A 26,949-nucleotide genomic window follows, 5' to 3' on the forward strand; every position below is an offset into this window, starting at 1 on the left:
CACATCCACATGCGCATGCTTGCACACATACAGGCGCACACACAATCCTACTATCACCACTTCCTGTGGTGAAAATGCTGCCAGACTATTTTTAGAAGTTCTGCTGCTCTGGAAAATCTACCCGTGGCACAAAAAGACAGCAAAAGAAAGATGCAGGACTACTTTCAGAAGGTCCAAGAGGTCTCAGACTGTCTTTTCAGTGTTTCTTTTGCTTACCTAACAAATGAGTATGGCTCAGTTAACTTCTATCAATCATTATCCCATACCATAATGTGGGTATCACAGATGAGGTTTTAAACACTTTATCCTGAACAACCTTTGATCTGTACTGTATGACATAACGACCTTTTAAACACAAATTTTGATCTATAATCTGTTAATAAATGAATCATTAACATTACAGCTGGCTTAGGGTGGATTTACACTATTAATAGACATGAATTGCACTCTGTATGCTGATTACTGCAGCACAGTACCAGACGCAGGTACTCGTTGTATTGTGTATTTATTTCAAACAGTGAAACCACCAGATAACCTTGTGTTTCTATTTCATTGGACAAAGTGCAACGGTGGAGAACTGAGAGCTGGGGCTTCACCTCTCCCTTTGGAAGAATTTTCTGCTCGTCCAGTTTAAATGCGGTACCAATTTTCCTTCTCACTGTGGGTGGTTCCTCTCCTGGATCAAGTGGATATTCCTTGGGAAGTTTTCCTGTCAGCTCCTAGACAAGATTAAAAAGGACAATGGTAAATACAGATAAAAAAGAAGAGCAAGAAAGCACTGTGGTTTTCAAAACTTTTTGCCAAATCTGTGTTTTCTCATACCGCTTCTCTGATACAGATGCTCTTGAGTTCCTCTAGTCTCTGTCTTAGTGTTTCTTCCAGAGCATCCTGCCTGGCCCTCAGTGCTGCCAGCATGTCCTTCTTTGCTGTCTGGGAGCTGTCTGATTCCTGAGAGCCTGGAGGGTCCAGACAACACACAAAGTAAAGAGTCAGGAGCATGTCAGTTTGTGAATGTTTGGAGTCTGGGGTCTTGTTCTTTTGAGGCAGACCGCAGAGGAGAGGGTGAGATTGTGCGTGCACCTGCATGCCTCACAGGATGTTTACAGGGAAGTGAATGGAACGTTTCGATAAGGAAACTGAGTATTAGTGGTGTGTTTGTGTGAGCGTTTCAAGGAAGGGGCAGTTTAGGACAAAGTGTGTGACGCACAATCTCCAAGACCATGAGATGGTGCCAGTCTTGTTTGCAACACGCCTCGTTGAAAACAACACATGCACTTCCCCCCACACACACTTTATGTTGCTCTCTGTTGCACTCTCAGTGGCCTTATGTGTACTCAAACATAGCAACAACAAAAATCAAACCACTTATTTCACTTAACTTTTTATGTTTCTGAACTTTTAGTTTTGAAGGTACACAAAGCATTACTAACCAACTGATCTTACTGCTAAAACACATTCAAATAAGCTGATGTTAAATCTCCACATTTCTGTAGGGGGAAGGGTTTCAAACATCTAGATGTTAGTATAGCCTCACTCATTCAAGGATCATAGATATGTTATCACATTATCAACAGCATATTTATGTTGCTGGACAAAGATGGCCTCCAATCAGCAGTGGATCATGACCACAATGACACAACAACAAGAAGACAAGTGATAAGACAGACAGATAAGACAGAGACACTCTGTTTGATATGTGGTGGAACTAGAGGAGAACAGGGAGGGGAGAAAAGACAGAGATAAAGGGAAAGGAGAGGGGAGATATGTGTATCTATGTTGAGAAAAGGGAGTTAGAGGAAGTAACGGATCAGATCTGGAGTATTAGCTGCAGAGCAATGAAAATTAGGAGAGCATGCAGGACATTTTTGCTGGAAGGCATTCCTGGTTCCTAACAACAGTAATTGATTCAGTAAGGTGAAATATACATAAATAGCTGACCCCACAGTCATGCACAGACACACATTCTTTCTCTCTTCAAAGGCCTTCAAATAACTCTTAAATGATGTTGGCTTGGTCTAGTGCATGTTATTTTATAAGGGAATAACGAAGCAGTAGATAACAAGGTTTCAGTACCTAAGCTTCTCCTGAATCTAATTTAATCTACTCCATTTTCTAGCATGCAACAAACTTTACATGGCTGGGTTTAAAAGGGCAGTTTCCTCTCCATTCTAATTTTGGTTCGTGTAAAAATCTTACTGTCAAACTCATTATTTGTTAAACACAGATAAGCATTGTTTTAAATGCTGTGGTAAACTTGTAAACTGACCTATTGCCCTTTTCATTCTATCACCCACTAAATTTAGAGGCACTAGCCTCTGGAGGATGAGTCTGTGTGACATGGAGGCTGGGTGGGAGTTGTGTTCTATACATGCATAAAGACAGTGGGTGTGGTGCAAGTACAGTATGTGTGTGAGAACATTCAGCACAGAATCAATGGCCTCTCTCCAGAAGCAGCTGTTTCTGTCTGTCCAGTTGTCAATGAACCCCCCCCTGCCGCCATCACCACACATGCAAACACAAAGACTAATGCACACACATATCAATCTTTCTCTCTTCCGGTCATAGTCTCTCTTTTTTCTCTCCCTAAAACACACCCTCTCTTACACACACACACACACACACACACACACACACACACACACACACACACACACACACACACACACACACACACACACACACACACACACACACACGCATACTGACCTGAGGAGAGCAGACTACCACTGCTGCCACTGATAATCTTGCCCTTGCTGCCCATGTTGGCCAGTTTGGAGGTCTTCAGTGTTCCTGTTTCTGTAAGGTCTATTGCGATCTCACTCAAACTCCGTGCTGCATGGATCTTCGACTGGACACACAAAAATGGAAAAGTGTTTGTCAAAGCACATCATTACTGTTGTTGACCATGAATGCTGAGTTTCTATTTAGTATCTCGTACATTTCTAATCATGTCTGTAGTAAGTCAGTTTTAAGTGTGTCTGTGGTGGGACTGACTGACCTTGCTCTGTTTGCGGTCCAGGTAGAACTGGTGTTGGCTGATGGCCATGGCCCAGATGGACTTGATGAGGGCAGGACAGGCGTACCAGGTATGCACAGCAATGCCGCTGTGACCAAACGTCCTTCTTGTCACAGACGCCCTACAGTAGGAGCGGACACAAGGCCTCCTTATATACACTGAATACAAAATATATCTACACATTTACACCAGTGAAAACACTCCCACCACCACTTCTGCTGTTAATAAAATTACTACTGCAGCTGCCACAAAGGAGAAGTATTAAAGTCTTGAGAAAGCAAGGATGATGAGATATTTTTGCAAAGCCACACACGATGTTCCCCAATGTTTACTCATCCTTATTTAAACACACATCTGTAGCTGAGCAACAGACCAGCTCACCCTAATGACAGCTTCCTTTAAAGAAAACACCACTGCTCCCTGTTTCACCCTGTCTGTCTCTTTTTCTCCCACTGCCTCCCTCCCTTGGTCTGTAGAATAACACTCCACGTATATAGCTATGTTAAATAAACACAAGAGAGGTCACTTCCTCCGCAAAACAGCTATCACATAGTCATCTATCCTCATGTGGTCAACTATCCAGAGTTTATCCTGTGCATGTGGCTGCACAAGTGTGCTAATAATCAGCCTATCAATCTGTTTCAGGCTCCAAGGGGAGATCCCCAATATCTTGCTCTATTGCCAAGACAAATGCTGCAACCATTACTGAATTAGATTCCAATCTCTCTTTTCCTGAACTATACTATATGTGGCTTGAATCTTAACACCATTTGCATATGGCTCAGGGGTAATGTACAGTAAAAGCTACTGGAAGGTGTCCATAACTTAGAGAAAATGATATCATTTCCAAAAATTAGCTGGAGAGAATTCAACAGTAATAACATTAAATCCCAAGGGTTATGATAAATTAATCAACTAACCAATGATTTATTCAATATAGTCCCTCTATCACCTTTATCTAAATCACCTCAAATCTGCTTCCAGAAAAGCATTGTAGTAAGTTGACACAAACATAAATTTGTGATATAAATTTACCTCCTGGGGTCATGAACTTCCACTGAAAACTTCTTCTCTCTGAAGTAGAGGTTCTCCAGCTGACGCCATTGGAACACCTGAGGTTTAGGAGAAACAAAACTCTTCAGGGCTGCTCACAGAAAAACACGCTTCACACTAAATCCACACAGCCTTGAGCAAAAACCTCTCTTCTCTTCTCTGTATGTTCCAATTTGTTTTGAAAGGAAACGCAATGGATAAGGAGGACAAGAAAAAAAAAGGAAGGAGAAGCCGATGAAGAGGAGGAGTTGGCAATAGAGGAGGAGAAGGAGGTGGTGGCAGAGCAGAGACCCTGGTCTGAAGCTCTGTGATCAGGTCCAGACCAGGCAGTCTCGTCCACAGCGGATCCCTGCACTAGATGACCTCACGCTGGAGAGACAGTGTGAGAGGGAGGAGGCTTTCTTTCCTCTGTGCAGCTTTTCTTTTTTTCCTTCTCTCCCCTTCTTTTCCGTCCCCTTTATGAACCATCAGCTCCTCTTTAAATGAACCCAAAGCCAGCTGGGCGAGAAAGCTTCCCCCAAGATGTACTCCAAATCATGTGTGTATCTTAAATCCTCCCAAGCGCAGGGGAACAGAACGTTTCTGAGTTGGTGGGTGTTCACCAGCTGTAGGCATGTGTGTGTATGTGTGTTGGCTGGGGAGAAAGTGTGTAAAGTTAAGATTCCTCCTCTCCTGTAGCTTTGCTAGGAGGGTTGAGGAGGGAGGGGGCATTTATGCCTCCCCTTCTCCTGACCCCTCCTCCCTCCCACAGGGACTATGCTTCCTGCTCTGCGCTCTGCGGTTGGGAGGTGTGTGTGAGTATGTGTGTGTAAAAGTGGGGTCAGGGGAGGAGTGATGAAGGGGGAAAGAAGCTTTCTGTGGCCCCAGCAATTGAAGTGCCATTGCTTTGTTTAGTCAGACCTCTGTGCGCACACACACACACACACTCAAAACTCTGAGTCTGTTTCTTGTTATAGAAAGAGTAGAGTGTGGGCTATATTTTAGAGCTGCAACACGAGAGGGCCTGCATCTATCAGCTGGAGCAGACATGAAAACACACACACCCACACACAACCCTCTGACCTACTACTATTAAGGAAAGTAAGACTAAGATGCAAGAACTAACAAACAGGAGAAAAGAAACAATGTATAAGACCCAGCTATGACAGGATGAGGGAGGAAAAGAGCAGAAAGGGAGCGGAGGGAGGAACAGGTCACAGCCCAGGAATTTTAACAGCCTGGGAAAACAATGGACAGAGGGATGAGAGGAAGGAAAGGGTAAGAGGGGGAGAAAAATTATGTAAACACATCCTAATGTATGCATGTATGTACTGTATGTGTGTGTATGCGTGTGTGTGTGTGCAGCAGGATGAGGAAAGAAACTTTGCACTCTTATCAAAACTCTTGCTGTACCGTACAATTTCAATGAAATTTGAAGTGCTAATGTTGCATGGTGCTAAATATAGCGGGCAGTGTAGATAATGAGTGTGTGTGTGTGTGTGTGTGTGTGTTGGCTACATATGGGCCAGAGCTGTGGAGATAAGAGAGGTGTTTGTAACTGTGTTTAGGCACGAGACCACTAAGGCTGTCCTCAGCATCAGCAGGCCAGAACTGATGGAGTTTTCAAAGTAGACTTTGATGTTTCAGGATAAGTTCTACGTGTGCAAGCAGTAGTCAACGAGGTGCAATGAAGCTGCTCTCAAGTTTAAAGTTAGATATTTTTGTTGTGATTTCAAAGAGTGCTCCAGTTACATAATCCCATTGTATTAATCAAAGCTTGGTAGTCTTTGTGACAGACTGAATGGCAGGAATATCTCATAAAACATGCTGACAGATTATTTTCTTGGGAAGTCAGTCAAAGCCAGACAGTGCTTCTGTAATTAGGCTTGTGAGTTGTGTATGTACGTGTGCATCTGCTATAAATCCTCTTCTTTTGACCGTAAAACACAATGGCACAATCACACACAAGCAGAGGAAGTGACTGGTGATTATTCATACACAACTGGGTGCTCATGTGCACAGAACCACGTCCGTCACATAATAATGTCTGTACACCCGAGCTCACATCCATTACAGATGAAAATGTCAAATCTGATAGAGTGTAAAGGCCTTTCTTCAGTGTAGCGGACTCCCTGGAGGTTACAGGAAGAATAGAAAGTTTAAATAGCACAGGCTGCTGTAACTGTAGTGAAGCCAGGTATTATTCTTTTCTAGGAGTGGGCCTAGGAATCTCAAAGACTATTATTTCATCCACATGGGTTGGGTTCTGGTGTGCAACCCCACATCCACCCGTTGTCATGGAGATGCAGATAAACTCTGGGGGCACTTCCTGTTGTTTGTGTTTTGGCTGTGGTGATTTGGAGGGGTGACATTTCTGGAAAGACTAATCAGAACAGGCTGTATATGCGCATTAGCTCTAAATGAAACACAGACAGAAGCTGACTACACTGATTGGATGTGTAGTCTTGTTCCCCTGCAGAACAATGTATTCATATGCAGTGAAATGTATGTGAGATGACATTAAATTATCATCATACTTTGCTGTGTTTGACTGAAACATCTTCAACCACTGAACCATCAGCTTTTTCACTGGCTTGAAAGAGGCTTTTCTATGTCAGCCTTAAGTCAGTCAGTGAGGTAGTCAATCAACACACTGAACCTATAATCTCTGTCTAAATGAGTCAGAACAGACTAACGAGGCACTAGTACGGTGTGTGGTTCAGTTGTAAACCCTGGGTTGTGAGTACTCTGTGTGTCTGCATGTGGTCTGCGGTGAGCAAAGGGGGGGGGAATATTTTAACTTCCCCAAATAAAGATGCAGGGTGTGGTAGATGGTCTGCATTTAGAGACAACGGGATCTCCCCTCATAAAAAGACTAACTAATTAGACACAACTGCCTTCATACACACACATACACACACACCTATTATCCAGCACAACTTGAAGTCACTTAGTCTTTGATTTTTAATTAATAGAGATTGTATTTAAAACATTAACAATCTGTGAAAAAAATGGTTATTGTGTTCTTCCACCGGGTCACTCAGTCACAGTTCTGTAAACTTCAGCAGTGACAAACTAGTCATCACAGTGTGAGTCAGTGGTTACTGGTACTGAACTGTCTGGCTGATATGGCTGATTAAAATAAAGATAACTGGCGTTACTAACATAACATCCCTTTCTCTCTTTTTTTAGTGAGAAGCATGAGACTATGTAGTCTAAGGAGCTTGAGATTCGTGGACTGCATGTCTTGTTATGCAACATCACAATAATGACTAAATCAACAATGACATTTACGTGGTGAGGAGGCCGAGTCTAATTCTTTTGCTGCTTCGCTGTGTGTGTTTATATGTGCTTGTGTGTGGGAGGGGGGTGCGAGGGAGAAAGAAAGGGATAGAGCAAGAAACAGAAATTGAGGGAGAGATTGAAAGAAAGAGAGGGGTTCAGTACTGAAGCTTAACGGACCGATGACTCACACTGACTGTTACTATCGCAGCTGAATGCTTGATAAGTTGCTTGTGTTTGAATGCTATTAACTGTTTCTTCCCTCTGTTTCTCTCTAAAATCCCTTCTCCTTTCTTGTGGCATTTACCTCAGACAAAGCTATGAATTACTTAATGTCATTCTGTCATTCAAGATCTGTACATTGTATGTAGTTAAAAAAACAAAAACAACATGATTTGTAGCCTTTTAGAGGCTTGGTCTTGTGTTGTTTGGTCATGTAACACCTAGGCAGCCACAAGATTAAGTGAAGGTGGTGACAGTCATTTAGACTGGAATGTATGAATCAAGACAGCCACACACACACACACACACACACACACACACACACACACACACACACACACACACACACACACACACACACACACACACACACACACACAGAGCACAACATTAGTGGCAAACAGGAAAGCTGTGGCAGATAGGAAGTAGTCATCAGGATGGTGAGTTCAGAGTTCCTGTGTGTGGGTGTGTGCATTCCTTGGTGTGTGTGTGCGTTTACGAGCACCAGAGTACCGTCCGTGTGCCTTAGTGGTCAGTCAACATGCAAGGATGCTGTTAACCTCATTAATACCGTGTGAGACAAGGCTGAATGCCAGAGATCAAGCCCTAAACATGATGACGGGGTCAGAGGTGAGGTAAGAAAGGATTTCACAGGCAACCCTCTGGATACACTACACTGATTTGGTGGGGGGGCATTCACAGAGAGACTGAAAAAAAGCAGGACAGGATGTAAAACATTCCAAAACTCAATGTCTCGAGACAGTAGTATTGTTAACATTCTTCCCAAACAATAATCTGACTCACTGAATGGAAAAAATGGACAGTGGTGACCATGAAAACAGACAAAAAAAGATAAAAAACATTGAAAAATAAATAGTACACTAAAGAAGAATAGCGTGTTCACAGGGGGGTGACAAATCACTACCGTTTGCAGTTTTGTGAATTATGCCAATTGCAGCTTTTTCTTATTGACTTCATATATCTAGCTTTAGTGAGAGAGGGATTGTGGGCTGTGCAGACGACAGTTAGGTTTGTGGTGGAGAGAGATCAGAGGGAGCATTGTCTCACCTTCCTGGGCTTGACTTTGTCCTGGTGGTCATACTGGAAGATACCTTTATAGCTCAGGCCAAGCCACCAAGGAATCCCCTGCTTGTCCTAAAACAAAATAAAAAAATACCTCAGGAAAAGTTGTGCATGTAGGTGGGATTGACAGAAAGAGAGAGAGAAAGAAAGAAAGAGAGACTGAGACACAGATAGAAAGACAAGTACAAATAGCTTTAAGCTCCACTATATCTCCAAATCCCAAACTGGTCCAGAAATGCATGTGGTGCGTGTGTGTGAAAAGAAAAAAGCAGAGTAGTAAAACTGTACCTTTACAGCATAATAATGTACTCCATATGTGGGCAGAGACTCCACAATGCTCATATAACTGTGAGGAGCAGAAAGACACATTTTATAGAGAACAAAGCCATCCAATATATAGAGAGAGATAGAACACAGCCAACTAAAGAGTGGACAAACATTACCAGATACACTAACACTTACTTTACAATAGCTTGCCCTCTGGACTGCCCACTGAGCTTCTTGTAATGCTCTATGACCCGGTCTTCACTGTGGAAGAGTGGAAATCACAGAATGAAAGAAAGAGTAGTGACATTTACACATTGACACATTGTCAGGAAAAGAAGAAGAGGACAGTCTGAGCAGTGTTCTGGTGTTTGTAAGTAAAGTCTCTCACCAGTAGGCCAGGGATGGGTGCTCCTTTAGGGCCTGGGTAGGCAGAGCAGGCAGTTTTTTCAGGTCAGACCTGGTTGCATCATTACTGGGAGGGAAAAACCACAAGACATGATTAAAACCACTTGCAAGAACCACCATTCTCCTTTGTAGGCCCAACAGTTTCACTGAATAACTGTCTAAGCAATACCACTGAACTTTAGAGAGAGGAACTATTGTAACATTAAGCTCAATGAGTTACAGCAAAACTGAAATTTTCCCACAACGGTCTTAGAAATCGAATATTAAGTTTGGAAAAAGGGGGAAAGGAACCACATTTAGTCAAGAGAGAAAAATGAAAGCTGATGTCTTAAATGCTTTACATTTCAGAGACAGAGTGCTAGCACTGAACATGCAGAGACACTGACAGTAAGAGACAGAAGACCAAGAGACAGAAACAAAAATCTGTAATATGAGAGATAAAAGGAGATAAAAACAGAGATGGGAAAGGAAAAGATAAAGACAAAGACAAAGACAAAGAATAAATGAGAACAGGGGAACCATGGAGGAGCAGGAGAGATTCTGTTTTCAGACCTCCAGTGGCAAAAGGTCTTAATATCTCATCCTAATCCCCTAGCCTCTCTACCGCCTCTGCCAAGCCCCCCAGAGGATTGGGGAAAGCCCTGGAAACATGACAACCTATGAGCTAAAGCCCTGGAAGAGATCCCATGCAGTCTACCCCGCTGTTCTTCAATGTGTGAAAACAGCTGTAATGTCTGGATTGGCTGATCAACATATCCAAGAAACCAAGTCTTCTTCAGGTGTGTGTGGTTATGTCCACAGCTTTTGCACTGCACATGTTTAAAGGGAGGACAGGAATTTTAAGATGAGTGTTCCACGGCACTGTGAAATCATTAAATCATGAATTCAATATTAAAATGTTCTTTTTTTAATTGCTGTAAATGATTCTAGAGTATCAGCTAGTTTCCAGTGCGGTGTTTCAAGGGCATTCATTTACATTTGGCAAAGGACATTTTAAAACTTACTGCTATATTGTTAACTTAACTTTAGAAGATATATATCTCAAGAGGTGAGTGGCAGTAAAATTAGTCATTTTAATGAGTATTTCTTGAGGAGCAGCAGTGAGAGATAAAGTGAAACTTTATATGAAGAGGGGAGCACAGTGTATGGTTACAAGGGCAGGGTCTCCAGAGCTTTTAGGGTGGGAGGTGTGTGTGTGTGTGTAGGAGGAAGGGGTAAGGAAAGGGGGAGGAGAGTGAAAGGAATGTCTCCAGAGTGTGTAACATTCCAGCCCTCTGCAGGATATTCTGTTTATTTACTCCTTTCACTGGTGGAAATGAGGTCAGAGGTAGTGGCTGCTGTAGTCTGTTATCTGTGCTACAACAAAGGATGAGTGGATGAGGGATGGCATACATTTAGGCCAACATCACACAGATGTACATCTGAAGTACCACATGTGGGGCGTAGCTCACGTAAAACACGTACTTGACTGTAAAACTCCATAGCTGCAGAGTTTAGCTTATAGAAGTTTAAAGAATGATACCTATTCTGATATTTATGAACTGGACTTGTCAATAACCAACATTTTTTAAACATTAGATATATTTACACTTGATGGTGAGCTTTTTTAAATGCATATTTCCCCTGGTTTTCTGGAAATGTTTTAAAATAATCTGCCATATATTAGAAAACTGTCATCTCACCTGCTGTCTCTGATCACACACACAACACAAATAAATGTGATTTATCCTTTTCTAATGCACAGACTGAAATGAGTGAATCAAAGTGGAGAAAGAGTTCTAGGAACCAAGCTGTCAGTGATACACCTTGATGATCAGGGGAGCAGAAGAGCAGACAGACCACTGATAACATCTCTATGTGCCTCTGTGTGTGCTCCTCTCCACTAAATCAACATATCACCTGTTCTAAAAAATCCATGATTTTAGTTGAAGATTAGGTTTATCATTCATGTCATAATTACATTGATTTTGCTCAAAGTATCAGTGTGTACCTTTTTACATCACATATAATCATACATATCAATCGTTAAGTTACTAGTGTGCTTACCTGGTGAAATCTCCTTTAGCCTCCTGTAGGACAGAAAAGGGAAAAGAAAAGTAGAGAGAAGAAAGGACATATCAATGTAGGAATATGTGAATGCTGAGCAGTGACCATACAGATGTGTGTTTATGTTGTGTTTGCACAAGAAAGATTAACACAAAAGAAACATTAAACCTCCATCTGGAGTGAAACCTCTGAAGGCCTACCTAGCAGATATCTGATACTGTATATCTGCACCTGCACACAGACACACACACACACAGACAGACAAACCACTCAGCCCAGTCTATGTGTAACATGACCTTGCAGCATCACGGTTAATGGACTGGCCTACTCTGAGAAAGGGAAAGAAAGATAGAGAGAAGAGTAGGAGAGAGAATGCTGGAGTTGAGCTCTGTGTTGTATTAGTACTGACTGACTGCACCTAGAACTAAGCTAGGAGCCAAGACTTTTTCTACCAACAGAGAGAGTTGAGGTTTTTAGGGTTTTAAACTCCATTGCAGATTACTGACAGTTTGATGGCTGTATTAGATAATGTGAGTTTAATCATCGACAATTATGACTGCAGTAGATAATGTGAGTTTAATCATCGTCAATTAGGATCAAAGGCTGGAAGAGAACTGTTTCATTGCCCTGGAGTAACTAGTCTGTTTGGATCCATGTGCTAAATATGGTGGAGAACAGATAACCACACAGACGTCCGTACCCAAACCAACACACGCAAAAACACTGTATCTTACTTGTAGAATAAAGGAAGCCAATTCGAAGACAACATCACTGTCCACTTCAATAAGCTCCTGCAAGAGAAAAGAGAAAAGTGGATATGGGCTATGAATGACACATTCTCCTATGGCTGGCCTCAAGTAAATAACACACACACTGTGCTGATGTTGGGAGTTACAGTGGACCTGCCTCTGATAGTCATCCATTTCACCAAGAAATGTTGGTAAGTCCTTTCATCTCCCTGCTCTCCCCCTCCGTTTTTCCTCTCTCCATTCTCTAATTTCAGTTCAGAGATTAGCAAGGCATACAAGATGGGGGTTGGGAGAGGAGATCTAGGGGTTGGGAACAGGCATGGATGCTCTGGTTACTGATTACTCAGAACATTTCCCAATGTTCCTAACTTCAGGATGAAGGGATTTGGGAAAAGATAGAGAAATGACAGAAAAAAGGGGAGATAGAGAGGGAAGGAGACATGGAGATTTTGGGATGTATTACGTTGTCTGCTTCTTTAAAAACATAATAATTAGTGCTGGGCAATGATCATGTGCATCATCATCATGGCAATGAGGGGGAGAAGGATGAGGGTTGGTGGGCAGTGAGTAGTGGGTCAAGTATGCCAGGAATGTTCCCTTTACGATCCACCTCTTAATTGGTGGGAAGATCAGACAGCCGGGATGAAACACTAGACAGAACAAACCCACCCTGGATGTACCACCCAGTGTGGCTACTAATCGTCACACACTGCATGTTTTTGTACTGTATGTGTTCCCACAGCACAGCGGAAAAGGTTTCTCACTACTTTAACAAAAAATGACTGCAGGAGGTTAACATATAACATGACCTACTACGCTATCTACAGTGCATGGGCAGCATGTTTGCCCAAATAAATGTGTACTAGATTGTGATGTTTCTTCAATCAAATTTTACAGAGATAGCAGTGGGAGCAAACCTGAGACCGTCTGTTTGTGGGACAGTCTCTCCCTCACTGCCTGGTTACACAGTGACCACAATTTAAGTTTCAATGTCTAGCTAATGGATATAACAGTAAGGCAGATGCTTGCATCTTTGGTTTGAACTGCAATCATTTTGTACAATTAAGTTTACATATTATTTTGATTTGCACATTCTTCATATACTTTTGTATTTGACATCATTGAGGAAAGGCACCCATTAATACCACTTGCAAACAGAAACCTGTTTATGATGCACCAAACCTGTTTATGATGCACCAGTCTGAATGTGCATTCAATGTGAGCACTTTTCAATTTCGTTGTACTGGTGACAATGACAATAAAGCTCTATCTATCTATCAACAATGTTTTGACCCAATCAAAACCTGATACCGTGATGATACACTATACATTTCTATATTCACATTAGATAGATTTGGCCCACATAACAATAACTACCACTGTCTGTTCAAAAATGTAACTGATGTGAAATCATCATCATCTGCTACATAGTTTTGAATGGGACATTTGTGCCCCCTTCTGGACACCACAAATAACTGCTTGACATGTGTGTCACTAAACTATACACTAAGCAGGATACATTTAATTACAGGTGTGGCAGGCAAGTAATTTCAAAAGAAATAAGTTGGCTGGAGGCTGGAGGACGTAAAGAGTACTAGGCAGAATGGGAACAATTTGACTGAATCTGCCCTTGCTTTAAACAAACATACAAACGCCCTTGAGCAAGGAAACCAATCCCCAATGGAGGTGCTCAGTATCCAAGATGACTGATGCCTCTAGAAACAGAGTGACTGGCTGCTCTGTATGACTGAAATCACATATGAGTTGGCTCTCTTTGAATGAAATGTTCAGCAGTTGTACAATACAGATCTGTCAGTTGTTATTCCACGTGAGTTTGCTTGTTTGTTTGTTTTTGCCTTTGGACTTTTTTTTTTTAGGTCAGTGTCTAATTAAACACATCACAATTACAACATCCATTTACACAGCTGAAATCAATGTGCTTCAACACTGACAGATGGCAGTAAATGTGTCACATCATTCGCTAGTTTCTGGATTGTGGTGGAGTACATAACATTATGGGTAACAGCTGATACAAATGGCTCACATTTTATGCTTCATCAAATCAGTGTGGAGCACCGAAGTGCAAAGTGGGCCTCTTGTGGCAGCACTTCATTTAGAACCAAAACAGCAGCTAATGAAGTGACCTGCTTCTATCAATATACAGTTGTGTACTCCGCATAACTCCAACATGAAATAAACCCACTGGACACCTCCTTTATTGGCAAAATATGTTCAAAGCCAGAGAAAAACTACACCCAAATCTGTAAAGCATTCCAGAAGAAATACATCATTTCCTTATCTAAAGACAACAGTGTCAGAAATATGCATTATGGCAACAACATTTTAGTTTACCTTGTAGATGATAGACTTGGCATTAAGAAAAAACAGCTCAATGGTGGCATTGTCCTTCAGGTAGGATATGCTCTCTATGTAGAACCTGAAAACACAAAGGAAAATGCATCAACACAGCTGCTACAGCATCAAGGACATTAGGCCACCTTGAATAGTTTAAAGAGGTTTCGCATATATTACTTTAGAAAAATTACACACAAATGACACATGATAACAGAGTCAACATGCATGCTGTGGAAATGTATGCTGAGATGACAGATATTATGTAATGACTAAAGTGACCAGAGGGGGGCACACCATACCAAAGGCTGACCCCATACCAACATCCTTTCACTTTCTCCTAAACCAACTCCCTCTCTCTCTCTCTCAACACTGGCTGGCAAAAATCCATTATTAGTTTTTGAGTGTGCACACATTCCACAATCTGAATGAGCACATGAACACACACACAAGTAGGAATAGCTATCTTAGTGCAGACATTCATTCACATAATGCATTCCCTAGTCCCTAACCTTAACCTTAACAATCACAACTAAATAACAGACCCAAACCCTTACCCTAAACTGAACCTAGAACCATTTCTAACCTTGACCCTAAAACCAAGTTTGAATGCTCAAACAGCCCTTTGAAAGTGTGTCAGGGAGTGACGACCGGCCAAGATGTCTTCACTTTCCTAAAATGTCCTCACTTCCCAGGTCCAAAACTCAAATAGGTTCTCAGAATGATAGCCATACAAGTACAACACACACACACACACACACACACACACACACACACACACACACACACACACACACACACACACACACACACACACACACACACACACACACACACACACACACACACACACACACACACACACACACACTCGGATTGAATGTGCACATGATGCACTTCACACATTGTCTGCCTCTCTGCATCATCAGCAGTGTGTAGTGATTCCACATGCACATACAGTACTGACACACACACACACACACACACACACACACACACACACACACACACACACGCTGCCACATACTGGAGAGAGAAGCACAGTAACCCACTTCTGGCAGAGCAGTGAGCAGGGAACCAACATAATAATGCAGTCTAAATTTAGCTCATGAATGCATGCAGTGCCAGAGGGAAGCTACTATGGTACGCAAGGAAGCTACTCATTGTTTGCTCGTCTGTACATCAAAAAGATCCTATATAGTACACATGCTCTCACAACTCTTTCCCCAAACCCCCGATATAGGCTAATGTGCATAAAACGTGAACAGTACGGTCACTCCCACTCACATCCATACAAATTAAAAAAAAAAAAATCTGTATATGACTTCATATATCCCTGCAAGTGTGTATGATGTGACCTGAGCACCTATGAACACACGTGAATGAATGTGTCGATGTGGGTGTGTATGAGTATGTGTACTGTAGATATTGAGCGAGAGGGATTGTAGGAGGATCAATATTGGAGGGCTTAAATCGTGTTACCCATTGAGCTGCAAGAGAGAATGAGAGGAGCCTAGTCAATATTCAGTGTGAACATTTAATTAAAGTCACACTCTTGATGAGACATAGACGCATTGCCAGCGCAGCAGCAAGCATGCAGAAAGGCACCCACTGATCAGCGGGGGGGTGGGGGTGCAGGGGGTAGACATCTGCCAAGCATTTATTGGGAACACACATCACACCACACATGCATGCTAATACATGACATGCATGCACCTACACAAAAAAACACTCACGCACCCACACAAAAACATCTAATGAAAACATTATGCTCAGATTGATAATGAATTCAGGCCTGACATTTGGGCTGATTGTTGTTCCATTATGGTCCGAAATCTGTGTATGTGTGCCCTATGTTTGTGTGTGTGTTTGTTTGGGTCGGGAGGGGGGGGGTTTCGTCAGTGTGACATTTGGAGAGACTGAAGGAGAAAAGGGGCGAAATTAAACCTCAAAATGGGGTTGGAGTTCACAGTGTGACAGCACCACCACCACATCTTCAAACACCTATTAGTCTTTATAAATAGTAGGGCTTGAACAACGCATCAACGCAAATGATTATGTTGATTATGTAAATATGTCGATTTGAATGGAACGTGTCCATGTGTTGCACTGTTTACATTCAACTGAAATTATGGTGGCTCCTGCTCCCGGGCATGCTGAAAATGTGGCTTTATCCAAAAAAACTCAGCCTTATTGTCAATGGTGTGGGAATACTTTAAACAGAGACCTAATAAAATGCTACTCTACATGCTTTGTAAAACTGAAATGACCTACAACAGCAGCATAACTGCTTCTTTGACCTCACAACGACAAGCAAGCAGCATAAATATTTGGACTACTACACTGAGTTTTATCTGACTGTTGGTTGGTAGCCAGTACCTGGGAGTGGTCGTTGCGTCCCCATTTGTTGTGTTTCAGACATGAACTCAACGAAAACTCCATAGAGCAGATGCTAATGACTAGTTTGCAGTTACATTGTAAGTCAGTGTAAGCAACCATTTGCAGATAAATACTACAAGAGCATTTCTGATTACAATCAGCATGAGCCATTCAAGTAAATCATACGCCACACTGGTTATTAATGGAAGAATATAGTAACAACACCTTTCCTAATAAGGCCTATACTACATAAATCTTAACTTTTGTGATGAATAATAAGGTAGAAGTTAAAGTTTGAAATGGTTCCTTCTTTCATAGATTTACTGTTAAAATATGTCATTAATTTAATATAATAATTGTCTTTTTGTGTCTCAGGAAGAGGAAAAGCTGTGTGCAAGATTTTTTAAATAAACATGATGTCACTTTGCACACACCCTAAATGCTGGGTAATTTTTATTTGTAAAATAAGTATTTTTATGAGAAAATACTTAAATATTAACATAAGAAGTTGTGGTTATTATTAATTGGTAAGTTAATCAATCTATTAATTGACTAATTAGAAAATAATCAACATATTAATCAATAAAAAAGTAATCGTTAGTTGCAGCCTTGGTAACACAGTGGCCCTCACTTTGGCCAGACACACATATACACAGTTGTTTAATATGGTTGTATAACTGGCCTCCAGTAAAGAGATTGTCATCAATTTGATTCAGCTGAAATATTGAAGATGGCCAAAACAGCAGTAATAACAATGAAATGTACTTACCATATTAAGATAGTATCACTGATGCTGGACAATCATATCATTGTTCACTAAATATGGTTAACAATACGTCTATGTGCTAAGAATATGATTTTGCTATACAGTCACCTCATTGTATCATTACTTGAGTTGAGTCCTGTCGTAAATGTCAACCTGGAAATGACTATTAAGTGTCATTGTTTAGCTGAGCTGATGTGCGTCACGTTGCTATGTATGTTGCTAACCAAATCTCAGTCTCTGGGGTGTATATGACATCACTGAGATATGTTGGGAACAGAGAGCATCAGTGGACCCAAAACAAAGCTGGCTTGGCTTTCCCATCTGTGCTCTCTCTAAGGGTGCGTGTGTATGCCTGCATGCGTGAGTTTGATATGGGAGCTGTGCATTGTCATTTGTGGCTACAAAAGATCAGACATTCTCTTCTCAGGTACACACACACACACACACACACACACACACACACACACACACACACACACACACAACTTGCGTGCATACTTCATATTTCTGTCAAATATACATGCATGAATCATAGCTTGTGTGTGAGTCAGGGGTGTTTTTATACATGAGTGGGGCCATTGTATGTGCACGACAAAGGGCTGAGAGAGGAGTTTGGGATGGGAGGGTTATTTCATAATCCTGTCTAACAGGTCATAGTAAGGTGATTTTAACTGAAAAGCTGAGACGTTAATACAGCACCAGCAATAAGAGAACACTGTTAGGGCATGTACTTCATCATAGGTTAAGTCAAATACCACAATATTTTTTGCCCTGTTTAGCATTGCATTGACTAATGAACCTTTTACAAATTTGTCTGCAAGACTTCCCTCCTTATGGAAAAGCATTCTGCATCTTGTTTGGAGTACGACCCTCTGTGGTCGCTGTAAAGCTATTTGATAGGATTTGTATGCAGTACATACTGATGAGGTCTATGAGGCTCATGATTGGCTGAGAGGCCCAATGGCAGGAGTTAAACACTGGGGTCAAAACAATTTCATAGGGGCCTATCATACCTAACCTGGTTAATCTTTTCTTATTACCACATGAATGCATATGCACACACAAACACACAGACACTCTCTCCATCATTCTTTATCACACATTTCACATTCAAACACCATCTTCAATCAGGGACAATGGTATATACAAGTGTGGTGATTAAGTTGATTAAGTTGAAAGACTCACCTGACACAGAAGTAGAGGACAATGGGACCGGACTTCTTGGGGAACTCATGTTCTAAGACCCTGCGGTCCAGCTGCAGCCAGCTGAAATGGCCCCTTATGAGACAAAACAGACAAGCGATCAACACTCCTAATAAGATGTTTGAGCAAAGAATCAGAAAACCACAAATCATACACCAAAACCTTAGCACTGCTAGTGGCCTCCTCATGAAATGCCTCCCCATTTATCTTTTCCTGTTACCATTCATTCCCCTCTGTATTTCCCCTACTCTCCCTCTGACCTTGCTTTTCTCTCTCCCTCTCCAACTGAGAGAACAACTGCATAAACAGGTTGTCACCCTGGTAACCCTGCATGGTCTCCTCAGCAACTGAGCAACATCTCTCTCTGACTCTCCCTCCTCCTGTCTCTGTCTCTCAGTCTTTCTCGCTCTTTTCGCCCCATGGTCTCTTTGACTACTAAGCGGTCAGAGATGAGGCGTCTGCTCTCCCCAGGCACACATAACAAATCTACACATCATAGATTTAGGCCTGGGGGGACTAAGATTGTATGGCTGATGTTGCTTTACTATACTGGCATGGGCTACAGTTTGTGTCACAGTCGTGTAAATGCCATAGAGCAGAGGCTTGACATCAGTAAGTGCATGAGATAAAACAAAAGACAGACACAAAGGCCATGGCGATGTTTGCCTGTATGTAAATCATTTGTATGTTTGCATGACTGGATCTGGACTATCATGCTGTGGTGCTTCTCTCTTTCTAGGTCACCAAACACAATACAACTAATTTGAATGTCATTTTTGCATTTCAAGCAAAGTTCTAATAGAAAGCCTTCTGGCACACAGAGACTTATGATCTTTTGCGAGCCCAGAGCAAGACAATCAAAACCTCATTGTCACATCAAAACCCTTTATAACCAGAGATCTTACATCTGTTCATGGTTCAGTGTGACATTCATGATGGTCATGATTATGTCATTTGGACCAGAATAAAGGCAGCTATGATTGAGACAATCTCTTTATATTTGTGACATAAAGAGAAGTGAAAAAATCGAAATAAAGCTAAATCTAGTACCCATTTCAACACTAAAAAACAAAACACACTTATGCGTATAACAGTTCACAAAAAGCCACATTTTACTGCTAGATTTCAGGAATTATCTTTAAAACTCAAACCATGTACTAGAGAATTCATTATGCTTCTGTACATGCTGCAGCACCATGCTAATGTTAGCTCTGGGCGCTATTTGTCTTTTTAACAGTTTTTTTTGGTGATTTCTTCCTTCATACTGGAAGAGTCACTTGATCTTGGGTGTTCAATAAAAGTTGGTTCATACAATAAACAAACATTTGTTTGCTCAATTTAGAAGTAAAATATACAAAAATACAAAAAACAGGTGTACTGACAGTGACAATACATTTTGAAAGCAACAATATCTACCTTACAAAACAGAAAGCAGCAATAAACTGGAAGTCATTAGGCCTTTTAAGGGTAAATGGAAGACCAACCTGCTACAACAAATAACGCTTAATACTTGGCAGATTATCTTCATCGCAAGTTTTGCCACCTCTGTCTTTTAATCTTCTATGTCTTCAACTTTTGTTCCGCTGTGCTCACCTTTCATGCTCTCATGGTGTCATTATCATTTGTTACAGCAACACAACCAAGCAGTTCTGTGTATTTACAAAACCGACGAAATACATACACATGTGCACATACATTTCACTCTAATGGTGTTTTATTTCAGGTTATTGGCATTGATAAACATGATGCACCTGAACTTTTAGACAGCTGGTCTATTATTACCTTATAGTATAATATCTCCTACATGTTGCTTTAACAACAACATTAATAGAAATATTCATAGATTTAAAACAAGGATGACCAATAGGTATACCAGGATATTTAGAAATTCCAAAGGTATTATTTTCAATAATGTCAAAAATACAGAATCCGAGTAAACCTGGAGTTGACAGGGAGCATTTGAAGGCAGCATGTAATCCCCCATCCGACCACAATGTGGGTTGCAATGGCAGAGTGGCTCTGTCCGCATTTCCGCTTGAAAATATGAGTTATTCGTGTCTCGTTATGTTTGTGGTGAATAAAACTCGCTGGACTTTTCTTTTCTTTTGTTTGAGCTGATATTCATCTTGTGGCCTTCAGTAACCTGACATTTATTCAGCTTTTTCTCAGCTGGTATACTGTATGAATGGGTAGGATACAGTGTTATTTATTTTCTCTCTGTTTTGCGTTGTACCTCTACCTCTACCTAAGCAGCCATATATGTACATTATATGTATTTTCTGCGTAGCTGCGGGTTTGTGAGTCAGGTCGGGTTTAGGTAGTGCGGATTGGCTTTCATAAGGGTGCGGGTATTTAAAAAATCCTGATCTGCACATCACTACTAGACACTACTGTATCACACATGCTATAATGACTCCTTTCGCCAGCAGCTTAGCTTCTATGTTTTTGTTTTTTTTAACTACAAATACTGTCATCTTACCGTATACCACCAGTAAAATATCAGGAAGATATGAAGATATGAAAGTACAGATACAGCCCAAGCCTAATGACCAATTACTATGTAGTTCTCATACTATTTGAGTACTACTTACGTTTCATCTGTATATGCGATTCCAAAGTACTCCTTCTCCTTGAGGTTGAAATGAGAGGCCACCAGGTCCAGTAAGTCCTTAGCCATCAACTTGGGCTGCAAAGAGAGAGGAACATTAGTTTTGTTCTCATTAAGGCTGTATTTATCACTTTCTGTGTTATGTTAGCAGTTTATGCACACTGCAGTTTCACTGGAACAAGTAAATGTGATAGTGTTGTATGTTAATGTATTCTATCAGGTATTGATTTACTGCAATGACTAAGCATTTTGATAAACATGGGGGAAAAGTGGAAAAGAGTGAGAGAGGAAGAGATAAATGAGAGAGAGAGAGCGAAAAAGATGGATGGAGTGTGTGGATGTTGCTGACAGTGCAGGTGCCCTGCCCTTCCCCTCCCTCTCAATCTCCTTTCTGCCTCTGACCCACACCTCTACTGCAGAGTCATGCCTCTGGGCTGAACCACTGTATTGCAGGCAGAGGGCTGCAGCTAACACCAGAGCTCGCTAGCTAGTTCATACACGCAAAACTGTCAAAGTCACATTTTATGTGATGACAACCTCCATTCATCACATCGCTCAGAGCATGCAGCGCATCTTAAAGCGAAGCTGAGGCTAGGGACTGCTGCCATATGCTGCTGGTTTGTGACATCCTGAGCAACAGCACGCCCCACCCTGAGGTTAACCATGGGTGTGCCTCACTGCCTACATACCCTGTTTCATCACACAAATACACACAAATATGCATGATGCACATGTGTGTGCACAAGCACAAATCCCAACATGTAAGCAGCCCCCTCACAACATACAGGAGGAATATATCATCTGATCCGTGTACATGTAAGACAAACACACAGACACACATGATTCACAGATATAGTGCCATAGGGTGACAATTCTTAACAATCTCCCCCTAAGGTCTCGTACTATCTACTCGCAGCACAGCTACAACTTCAGGGAGAGAAGCTACTCAGAGCTATTTAAAGAGAAGGTGATGATGTCATGCACACACACACACATCTCCGATGACCTAGATCTCATATAAGAGCGACGCCTACAGTGATTTTTGCTACACAAAAAGGCTCTGGAGAGAATAGAAGCGACAGAGAAAGCTTGAGGAGAAGCTAATATATAGGCTGATGCGTCACATTTATATATCAGAGGATGACATTAAATAGAGAACAACTGGACTATTGTACTAGCTTATTCTGTCTTTGTCCCTTTGACGTAATCCAATCCTATTGTATTGTTGAATTTTTTCACATGCTACTATGTTAAGCACTATTAAGGTTACCATTAAAACAAAACTTTCAGATGTATATTTTTTTCCCAGTGTCTAAAAATTATAAACTCACCGCTCTCTTAGCAAAGAATGAGACTGAACATGCTAAATCTGTAGTCTTTCTACGGCTACATTAAGTTTAAAATTAAACATGCAATGATTTAGATTAGAGATCTAAAGAAAGGAAAAATAAGGACCTTGTTTAAATCCTGATATGCGTGACTCTGACAAAAATTAGTAGCTCCATCCACACTGGCTCTGTTGTGTCTCCAAACAGGCAGAGCAGCCTTTCACAAGAGCAACACAAAGCCTCTTTGAAGTGCTCAAAATATTTCAGATGTGGAAATTTTAGGTCTGGAACCAGACTATCGTTATAGTATTAGCAGTAATACATGTTTAGGTTCATTGTGAGACACATACAATGATGGTCTCTCATTACCACAAAGCAGTCTACTGCCTTGGCAACAATATCAATTAGACAACATTTATGCTACCACAGCAGAACAAACACTGAGCTAGGGACACGTGGACACACACAGTGAACAGTTGGAAGGATGAAGTAGAGATAAAAACGAGTGCCAGGTACACTATCAAACAATAAAACTAGAAGTGTGTGATGAAGATGAAAAGGAACAGAAAGAGTCCTGTCAGGTTAGGCGGGTAGAGTGTCTTGCCTCTACATTGGATTGAATATATAGGCTGCACTAGATACTATAATTAAGTTTGGTTCCCTTTTCAAGTGATTACTTACCCGTGCCACACATATCCTCACATCCTGACAATACAGCTTATCTGCAAAATGGCAGATACCTAACGGATATTTAATAATGTTTGGGAGATACCTACTGCGATACAGGCAGTGAATGACAGGTAATATTGTAAGTGATATGGCACACGAAACACAGACACACAAATGCACGCACTCACGCACTCTCTCTCACACACACACACACACACACACACACACACACACACACACACACACACACACACACACACACACACACACACACACACACACACACACACACACACACACACACACACACTACACTATGGAGCCATCTATCAGACAGTAAAGCTCTGCTAGCTTAGACAGCATTAGTACTAATAGACATTTAGCCTGTGCCTCCTCAGCAACACAGGTAATTAACAGCATAAGAATTACAGGGATAAGCAAGTGAGGAGGACAATGTTGGACTGGGATGAGGGTTGGGATGAGGGTTGGGATGAGGAGGGGGGGGGTGTAAACCCAATTAATGGCAATGTTACAGATCAATTTATTTTTATTTCCCAGTGATGATCTCAGAATATTTTTTTTACAAAGCTAGCTTCAAGCATCCTCACCACTGTCACCATATTCAAGTTTCCAATGTATCAGCTAGCTAGTACATACTTTATTAGACTAATAAATAACTATTTACTCACAAAGCTTTTACTGCACTTAAAGTAAGATAACAAGTTTAATTGTTGTCAACTTCAGTAACATTGTCTTCATGTTATCTGTTTATCCTCCGCTTCGCTCCGTGTGTGTGGAGGGGCTGAGAAGGCCAGAGAGCAGAGGAGAGGAGAGAAACTAACATGATCGTAAATGCTAGAAAAACGCAGTAGAGACTCTCACACTGAGTTGAAATTAATTAGGGAAATAACATAGATAAAATATTTTGTTTCTTGTGTGGGAGTGTCTGTCTGCGTCAACAGTTTTCAAGGCAACAACACAGAGGTTGACTCATTTCAGAACAGCGCAGAGGCTCCAAAGAGCAAATGATTATTGATTTCCAAATGAACGGATATGTGGCGATATGTTAAAAAAAGATTATTTCGGACTGGCAGGGGTTTTCATTACATTAATGGGGGAAAACACTGGAGGAGATACTAATGCAGACCCACAAGTGACAAACGCACAACAGTAGTTCAGCAGTGACGCAGTTGACTGGCTGGCAGGCAGCCAATCATGGACCAATCTCAGCAAACAGCTAGTCAGGCCCTTGGCGCCTTCAGAACTGTTCAGATTTATGGGACGCTAACTGAATTATCAGTGGCAGTCCAAGGATGGATTGGAAAAGGCTTTTAACCACACACTCCACATTAATTCTATTCACTTTCACAATAGTAAAAATCTGATTTTAATGTCTTATCCAGGTATTTTGTATACAGAGTGATAATTCATATCATCTTACCATCTTAAAATCATAAACTATCCTATAAACATCAAAACTTTGGAAAACAATAGGGAGGAGCAACACTGTTACACAACTTGACCTCAATACTCCATTTGCTGCCCATTAGAATACACCATTTTAGCCTTACGGAGTGATAGCCATGTGGTTGACATCTCTTTTCACTCAGTGGTGTATTTGGTGGTAAGCTTCCATCTTTACAACCTGGTCAATAGTTGTGTTGGCCTCTTGGCACATAGTTCCCTGCCAATGAAGCGCTGCTCCATAAACAAACCACAGAGGACTCACTATCAAAGGTAAGAGGAAGGGGATGAGGAAGAGGAAAATAAATGAACTGCACTTCTGGGATTAAACAGCTGGTCAATGTTACAAGCCAGTGACAGAAATGAGATCCAACCTTTCAGACTCTAGCTGGCTGGTGCGCTTGGTGTGGCAACAGGAACTTAAATGAAAACCTCAACAAGACAGGCTCAACCACAGTGCTGTTAAACGATCGGTGAAGACATGAAATAGCTCCAGTTGAGTGTGTAAAACTGGAGTGGTGCCTTATCAATTAAAAAATAAACAACTATTTGTACTACTTACTCATGACTTCATTCATTCCTTCAAGAAATCCCTTTTTGGAAATGATGGAATGAATGGTTTGACTGCTTCTTAGTTCAGCAGAAAACTAAGAATAACATTGTAATTCTCTGTGGTCTCACTAACGACTCACTGGCCTATTGAACATCTGCTCAGTGGACAGAAAAGATGACAGAGAGCGAGAGAAAAAGAAGGAGACACAGCAGTATCCTGATTTATATGACAGTGGTGGTTTGTTAATATCATCTCCTCTTCCGGCATTTTGTCACCCTTTCTCCCTTGCTAATACCATTGCCAAAATGTAAAAAATTCCATTTGCTAACACTGTGTATACAATGTGATAAACAGAACAATCAATCATCACTACTCTTCAAGTTCTTGTAAAACTATTTACATGAATCAATCACCTTTAGCTTCACAATCCAAGCTAAAGTAACTAAATATGAACTATCTTGTAGAATACACTAACATTGCTGACATGTGTTTCTCCAGCTATCTTCTTGTTGATTTCCTTGTTATTTCCTTTCCTTTATGATAGGAGGAGAGGATGAATGGATGAGGATAACAGGAGCTGCTGCTGTTGTATTTGGAGATAAAGAGGCAGGTAAAGAGAACAAGCGCAAAATGGCTGAGAGAGAAAAGAAGATATAGAGTTTTAAGAGTGGAAAGTGAGAAGAGATGGGAAGTGGGAGTAGAAGAAGTACCAATTTGAAAGAGAGGATCAGTTCTGGCAGAGTAATCAAATCAGAAAGTCAGCAGACCTATCCTTGGCTCTCCCCTCCATTTTCTCCTCTCTATTCCCATCTCTTCAGTGTCATCTCCTGTCTCTCCATTTAGGGCTTTCCTGAGCTCTCATCTCACTTTTCTTTCAACCTGCTGACTTTCTGCGCCAATCTTTCTATTCTGCCCTTGCTCCTTTTCTCTTTATTCAGGGGCAATTACCTTCTTTTGTCTTTCCCTCTTTCTAGTGGAAACTGGGTAACAGTTAGACCCGATTTAGGAGGAACGGAAAGAGCTTCAAATAAAAATACCTCAGTCCATGTGACCAAACCATAAGAGAGCCAAAGGCATGACAAATGTGAATGTCATCAACAATCAATAAAGAAGGTTAAGGTAGAAAGAGAGCCATAAACAAGTGCCCCAACAAAAGTTACTGTGTAGAAAGGGCTGCAAAATGCATCAAAAAAGAAAAAAGAAAACACTATCTGATGTAGCCTAATACCGGCTTTGAAAATAAATCCTCTCCTGTAAAATGTTAAATCCTGATTTTACAAGACGTGTTTACCTGGAGTAAAGCAGACCAGAGCAGATCTAGTAGCAAACAGCTTGCTCAAAACAGTATGGGCATTAGAGTAAATGGCAAAAGACAGAGAGAAGGGTTTGTTGATGAGGGTTCTGCTGCTGTCTTTGGTCATTACTGCAGAAAAAGGCCTGCTGGGAGGATGACAGACTGAAAAGTGGGAAGAGTGGATGCGTTGTTTTTCCAAGAAATTTGGAGGATAAGATGCAGCATTGTCAA

The 26,949-nt window shown here is 41.2% G+C and overlaps 1 protein-coding gene across 6 annotated transcripts in view; it reads right to left on the reverse strand.

Annotated features, from left to right (window-relative positions):
* Nucleotides 1–26,949, reverse strand: part of frmd4a (FERM domain containing 4A) — a 62,023-nt gene that overhangs the window by 9,798 nt on the left and 25,276 nt on the right. For 3 of the 6 annotated variants that reach the window (XM_062420562.1, XM_062420558.1, XM_062420561.1), the window contains exons 3-16: nucleotides 21,394–21,488; nucleotides 18,785–18,877; nucleotides 14,455–14,539; nucleotides 12,088–12,144; nucleotides 11,354–11,376; nucleotides 9,291–9,374; nucleotides 9,098–9,163; nucleotides 8,924–8,981; nucleotides 8,621–8,707; nucleotides 4,052–4,128; nucleotides 2,999–3,137; nucleotides 2,707–2,848; nucleotides 823–956; nucleotides 597–719 (exon numbers count right to left, since the gene is read on the reverse strand). In XM_062420562.1, coding sequence (XP_062276546.1) covers nucleotides 597–719; nucleotides 823–956; nucleotides 2,707–2,848; nucleotides 2,999–3,137; nucleotides 4,052–4,128; nucleotides 8,621–8,707; nucleotides 8,924–8,981; nucleotides 9,098–9,163; nucleotides 9,291–9,374; nucleotides 11,354–11,376; nucleotides 12,088–12,144; nucleotides 14,455–14,539; nucleotides 18,785–18,877; nucleotides 21,394–21,488 — 1,263 coding nt within the window. Of the gene's footprint in view, nucleotides 1–596; nucleotides 720–822; nucleotides 957–2,706; nucleotides 2,849–2,998; nucleotides 3,141–4,051; nucleotides 4,129–8,620; nucleotides 8,708–8,923; nucleotides 8,982–9,097; nucleotides 9,164–9,290; nucleotides 9,375–11,353; nucleotides 11,377–12,087; nucleotides 12,145–14,454; nucleotides 14,540–18,784; nucleotides 18,878–21,393; nucleotides 21,489–26,949 lie in introns of all 6 variants that reach the window. The other 3 variants (XM_062420559.1, XM_062420557.1, XM_062420560.1) reach the window with 1 other exon arrangement.

The sequence above is a fragment of the Scomber scombrus genome, chromosome 6 (genome assembly GCF_963691925.1).
Source record: "Scomber scombrus chromosome 6, fScoSco1.1, whole genome shotgun sequence".
Taxonomy (NCBI): Eukaryota; Metazoa; Chordata; class Actinopteri; order Scombriformes; family Scombridae; genus Scomber; species Scomber scombrus.